This window comes from Sorex fumeus, unplaced genomic scaffold (assembly GCF_029834395.1).
Source record: "Sorex fumeus unplaced genomic scaffold, SorFum_2.1 ptg000128l, whole genome shotgun sequence".
NCBI classification, from domain to species: Eukaryota; Metazoa; Chordata; class Mammalia; order Eulipotyphla; family Soricidae; genus Sorex; species Sorex fumeus.
Window position 1 is genome coordinate 48914939 of NW_026606185.1, and position 6050 is coordinate 48920988.

Genomic DNA, 6050 nt, shown 5'->3' on the forward strand with positions numbered 1-6050 from the left:
CTGTCATGTATCTGAGATGTGCTACAGGCAAGTTAGTTAGTATGCTAATTTTCTTTGTAAACAAAAACTGCTCTAGAAAATGAGGTCTATTACAAAAGCAAACATGTAATTTTATGAACGTCTCCCTATTGGAGGACTAAGAGCTTGACAGACACCAAGAAATGTGAACTAAAAATATATTCTCTTATGGAACTTAAATAGTGAGGACTGATTTCTCAGAGTTTTGGAGACTAGGCTGTCCCAGGTCAAGGCACTGGCAGGTCTGGCTCCTGGTGAAGATTTTCTTCCATGGCCAACTTCTTGCTACATCCTTACATGTTGGAGAAAGAAAGTCCTGGTGTCCCTTCCTCTTTGTACAATCTCATCTTCTCAGCTTGTAGGATCTTATCTAATCTTACTTACCTCCCAAAGGCCTCACCTCCTATTACTAACTCATTGATTTGTGGGAGCAAGCACAGAAATTCTGCCCTCAAAAACATCAGAGCTCCATGACTTAATTATTTTCCTGCCTGCTCCTCTGTTTCCCTTTCTGTCAGAGGGGAATGATTATACTAGTAGCTGTCACCTGGGGTGCTCAGGGCATCAGTGGGGCATGGCACATGGCTCAGCACTGGATCTGACACTATTTTGAACTGTGAACTGCCATCACCCTAACAGGAAGCCAAGGGTTCTAGGCTTGTCCATGTTGACAATGTTGAAGTCCATGCATCTTGGCTCATGCCATTCCTCATATAGACACTAGAGATGCCCATAAGTGATTTCAGCCACTGTTCATTTATTTTTTTAATTTTTTATTTTATAAAATAGTTCACAATATTTCATTACATTTAATATTCAAACACCAATCCCACCACCATTCCACCTTCCCATCACCATATTTCGGATGTTTCCATCCCGAATCCCAATCCTTGCCCCAAAGCAGAAACGAAATAATATATTTTGTATTGTTGGTTATAAAAAAAACACTGAAAATGCTACAAAAAAGTGTCCTTAGAGGAAAGAGTGGAGGTTGTTGTATTTCACCCAGGGACCATTAAGCTCTAGTGATCTCTTTCTATAGGAGATCACTAACATGTTAAAGGTTGAACCTTGTGTGCTTTATATATATATATATATATATATATATATATATATATATATCACTGTAGCACTGTCCTCCCGTTGTTCTTCAATTTGCTCGAGCGGGCACCAGTAACGTCTCACAACAAATTGTGAGACTTGTTGTTACTGTTTTTTGGCATATCAAATACATCTTGGTGAGCTTGCCAGTCTCTGCCATGTGGGCGGGATTGGTAGCTTGCCGAACTCTCCAGGAGGGACGGAGGAATTGAACCCAGGTCAGCCACATGCAAGGCAAATACCCTACCTGCTGTGCTATTGCTCCAGCCTATAACTATCTATCTATAAATATATATATCATATATCATATATATGTAAAAATGTATATCTCCATCTAAGATTGGTTGCCTCCAATTTTGAACCCTATCAAATGTAGTGAGGCAATATTGGAGTATATGGTGTGTGGCTTGAAGTAGTGTGTGGCCACAAATGTGGCCATGCAGTCCATGAATATATTCACTGGTAGGTGATGCTCAGCCTCCATGTGGGCATGGAGGCGGCTGGGTTCTGGAGGTTTTCGGCTGCTGGGCTGGGCCCCTTGGGGCGGGGAGGGGTCTCACCCGCCCCCCTCCGGGGTGCCCTGAGCGAAACAGCCACAGCCACTGTTTATTAAGTATTGACTAGATGTCAGTCATGGATAGGGTGTTCATTGAGGAGATGACAGCATTTCCGTAATTAAGTGTGTCTTTTGCATGGGAGCATTAATGCCTTTCTCTGGAGAATGAAAGTATTGGTGAAGAACATGGAAGTCCTGGATACTGTTATGATTTACTTACATCTAGTTTCCATCGTTTACTACTGTCATTGTTTGAGATTTCCTAGTTTAATATTTCATCTTGTTTTATTTGTTTAGTCTATGTTTCTTTAAAAGTCAATATTTTCAACTATAATCCTATTTCCTGTTAACTTTGTATATTTGGGTGCTCCCCTGTAGTGCTGGAGATGTGGGGACCACTCCAGGCAGTATTAGACCCAGAGCTGCTAAACCTGTTACTTACATGTTCAGTCCAGAAGCACAGTGCTTCGTGGCTCTGTAGGGGGCGCTGTACAATGCTGGGGTACAAACTTGGGGTCTCTTGTGTGCAACATGTCTACCCCTTTGTGCTATCTTTTTAGGTCCTATTTTATATCTTTGATCTTTCGGTTCCCCTGCATTTTATCTAGTCTTTTCATTGAAACCTTTTGCTAACTTTAACTCTGAGACTCCAAGCTCAATGGACCCAGGGAGAGAGATCCTCTGCCTGCTCCCACCAAACACGGGATCACGGTCACGGTCACAGTCCTCCCGTTGTTCATTGATTTGCTCAAGCGGGCCCAGTAACGTCTCCATTGTGACACTTGTTACTGTGTTTGGCATGTCGAATACGTCACGGGGAGCTTGCCAGGCTTTACCGTGAGGGCAAGATACTCTCGGTAGCTTGCCGGGCTCTCCGAGAGGGGCAGAGGAATCGAACTCTGGTCGGCCATATTGGCTGTGTGCAAGGCAAACGCCCTACCGCTGTGCTATCGCTCCAGCCTCCAAACTTTCGCTAGAACCTCCAAACTAACTTTTTATCAAAATTTTTTAATATTTATTTTGTTCACTTTGTCCATGGTTTCTCATTTTAATGTGCCTTTTATACTTTGTTTTTTATTTTATATAGTATTTTCATACTTATTCTTTTATAGCATTCTATTTGGCTCTTTGTTTTAAATTTTAAAATAGTAGTGACTATTTTAAAACATGTTTTTTGTTTATAGATTATTTTGCTCAGCTTAAATATATAAACATTTTTTACATGTTATTGATCACTTCACACTTTAAAATATTTTGTTTTCCCTAACTTTCCCCTTTATTCTAATCACTTTTAGCTCATCTCCTTGTTTCATTTATTCAGTCTGTTTTTACTTCTCATGCTTAAGGTTTGTTCTTCTCCTTACTGCCTTTATGGCTATTGAAATCATGGCAGGTGAAATATATGCCCTGCCAGGGGTTTGGAAAAGTGTTGAGAGAGGTAAGTTTCCTGAGCAAGTATAAGCAAAAAGCTTGTATGGTGGACAACTTCATGTTGGAACTAGTCCTTTACCTTAAAGGAATTTCTGGGTAGGAAGAAAAAGCCAAAAATATGCAACAAACTATACATTACAAATGGTATAAGTTAAGGAGGTTGAGGAACTTAGTCTTTATGCAATAATAAATGAATGAATTGACATTAATTGCATCATGAAGTCAGGGAGGAAGGGAAAAGAAGGGAAGAAAGAAGGAAGGAGATGAATGAATCACACTGCACTTGAAGCTAAAAGGAGAAGCTTGGAAGCAGATGTCTCGTTGGAAGGGTAGAAGAAAGTGCGGACACAGAGTTGACAGCTATTTACGCACAACTATCATTTTGTGATAGATTTATTGGTTCATTTGGCCTTAATTTGATTTCAAACTGAATGCTCCTAGGATAGCAAAGTTTAAACCTGGGATAGCACAAGGATAGTTCTCTTGACTTGAATCTTCTCTATCGTGATGCAAGGGTGCAGGAATCAGGATGAAGCAAGGACCTGGGAAGGGCACAGAGAGCTGAGTATGACTTAGAACTTAAATGAGACTGACTCATAGGGCAAGAGGAATCTTCCTTGGCTGGGAGTAGGTTGTGAATGGGAAGACAATACCCTTCAGGTGAGTCTGCTGCAGGTGAAGAACTCTTTCCTTCTGCTTCTCTTAGCGAAGACCCCAGGATAGCAAGGGGAAGAAGGAGGAGGGGGAAGAGTCAGACACGGATGAGAAATGCACAATCTGCCTGTCTATGTTGGAAGATGGAGAAGATGTGAGGTAAGAGCTTGACATCCTGGGCTTCCTCTCCTTTTCCCTGGGGGTGTTGGTGACCATCCCTGTGGCAGGGGTGCTTATTTTCTTGTGTGTATGGGATGTGCCAGAGTAGTGCTGGTGGTGGAGGAGGGTGTTGTAGAATGTTCTAGAAACAATGCTCAAGGTCTCAAAGGGCAGTATAGCAGCTGCTATTTAGCCCATAGAGGTCTAAGTCAAAGTCATGGCTTTGTTTGAGGCCGATTTAAAAGGGATTTCTGAAGGAGGAAGGCTTGAAAGTTCTCCTTCCCTTCCTAACTGTCCAGCCCCACTCATCCTTCATTACGATTTGGGCTCTCAAGTTCCTCTCCAGCCAGTTCCCTGGCAGTCCTGGAGTAGGTCTTCTGGTCCCTGTGCTGCCCTGAGCCCTCAAAATCTCCTGGCTCTCTGAGTATCTCTTTTTCTCTCTCCCTGCAGGCGTCTTCCCTGCATGCATCTCTTCCACCAACTGTGCGTGGACCAGTGGCTGGCCATGAGCAAAAAATGCCCCATCTGCCGAGTGGACATTGAGACACAACTGGGAGCTGACAGCTGAGGGAAGAGTTAGCCAGTGGACACCCCATTTTTCCTTCACCAGGTCCCCCCACGGCCATAGCCCTTGCAGCCAAACTTTGCCTTCTGAGCCATTTGATGTAGAGGATGCGCCTGCAAGCACATTTTGTGGAAAGAGTTGGTGGAGTCCGTGTCGGAGGGGAAGGCGGGGTGGGGCAGGAAGCATCCACCCAGAGTGGCGACTGTCCTCATCCCCTCACTGCGCGGAAGGGAGGGAGCTGGCCGTGCCCGGAACGGGGGTGGGAAGGGGGGCCCCCCCGTTGCTGAAAATCTAGGTGTGACCTACAGGTCCTAGCTGTTAGTGCGGCCCCTCAATCCTGTCCTTCAAAGGATTGTACATATACCTCTCGACCACGTAGAAACCATGTAGGGGTCTCTAGCTATTTCTGTGGATGGCAGCCGGAGCATGTTAGCTTAAGAAAAATGTCGTGTGTGGTGCTCTAGTCATCTTGTGGTGGACATGTCACTATTACCGAATCCGCACCAAATATTTCTCATGAGTTTCTTGTTTTGGTGCCTGACTGAACCCTACCAACGACAGCCCAAATCTTCCCGTCTTTCTGAGTGGAAAGGGAAAAGGAATCGAAGGTGAAAAAAAAAAAACACAAAAAGCCAAATCCTGTTTACGGTGAAAAAAGAAAAAAATGTTTTTTCTCCCAGCTTGGGAGGCGGGAGGAGGGGGGGTGGTGTTTCTGTTTTGGTTTGTCTTTTTCTTTGCTTTTGTTTTTCTCATGTTTACAGTGCACGGAGTGTGGAGGGGTTGAATGGGACAGGGGAGCACTGGAAAAGGAGCAAGTGGGGGGTCTGAGATGGGTCCCTTTGGGCTGTGGCTGAGGTGTGGAGTTAATTCTGAGTAGGTTAAGGGGGGGTGGGGAACCCTGTTTCAGGGGAAGTTCCCAGTTCCAGTGTTTCTCTCCTTGGTCCCAGCCATCATCTGCACCCTTACCCCATTCCAGATGGCAGCAGGGAGGGGCTGCCCCCCCTCAGGCCCCTCTTCCTCCTGTTGACTATATTCATGTTCACTCACAAGACTCTTATTTGGCCACTGAAGCAAACACTTAAGAAGAGGTTGAAGACTGCAGACGAGTGTAATGGACACTCAGCTTTGGCCAGAGAGCTCCAGGCTAGCTCCAGAGAGGGGCTGAGGTCAGGCACCGTGGACTTGAGTAATCTTGAGCTTCTTTTGGGATGTCTTAGACAGTTGATGGAATCCCTTAGTACACCTGGGCCTGGAGGCCACGGGGACTGGGACTGGGAGACCCTGTGCCCCCAACCTCCAGTTCCTTGATAACCGTGGCAAATCCCTTTCTTCTTCTGTGCCTCAGTTTCCTTCTCCTTGGAGCTGGGAGAAGCAGCACACCCCCCATTTCCACTTCCTCTACCTCACTGGATGATGTGAGGATTCATACTCTCTGCCTGGTCCATTCAGTGTTCTCTCCCGGGGACCCTCCTAGGAGTTGAGCGTTGGAGGCTAGAGGGACAGAGAGTCCAGAAAGTTCTTAGTGACATCAACTAGGGTCTCTCTCTTCCTGCGCCATCCTGCAAA

The 6050-nt window shown here is 45.1% G+C and overlaps 1 protein-coding gene across 2 annotated transcripts in view; it reads left to right on the forward strand.

The window, feature by feature from the left end:
* Positions 1-5453, forward strand: part of ARK2C (arkadia (RNF111) C-terminal like ring finger ubiquitin ligase 2C) — a 96845-nt gene extending 91392 nt beyond the window's left edge. For both annotated transcript variants that reach the window (XM_056138253.1, XM_056138254.1), the window contains 2 exons: positions 3813-3919; positions 4370-5453. In XM_056138253.1, coding sequence (XP_055994228.1) covers positions 3813-3919; positions 4370-4487 — 225 coding nt within the window. In that variant the 3' untranslated portion in view covers positions 4488-5453. The remainder of the gene's footprint in view (positions 1-3812; positions 3920-4369) is intronic.
* Positions 5454-6050: the final 597 nt, after the last annotated feature.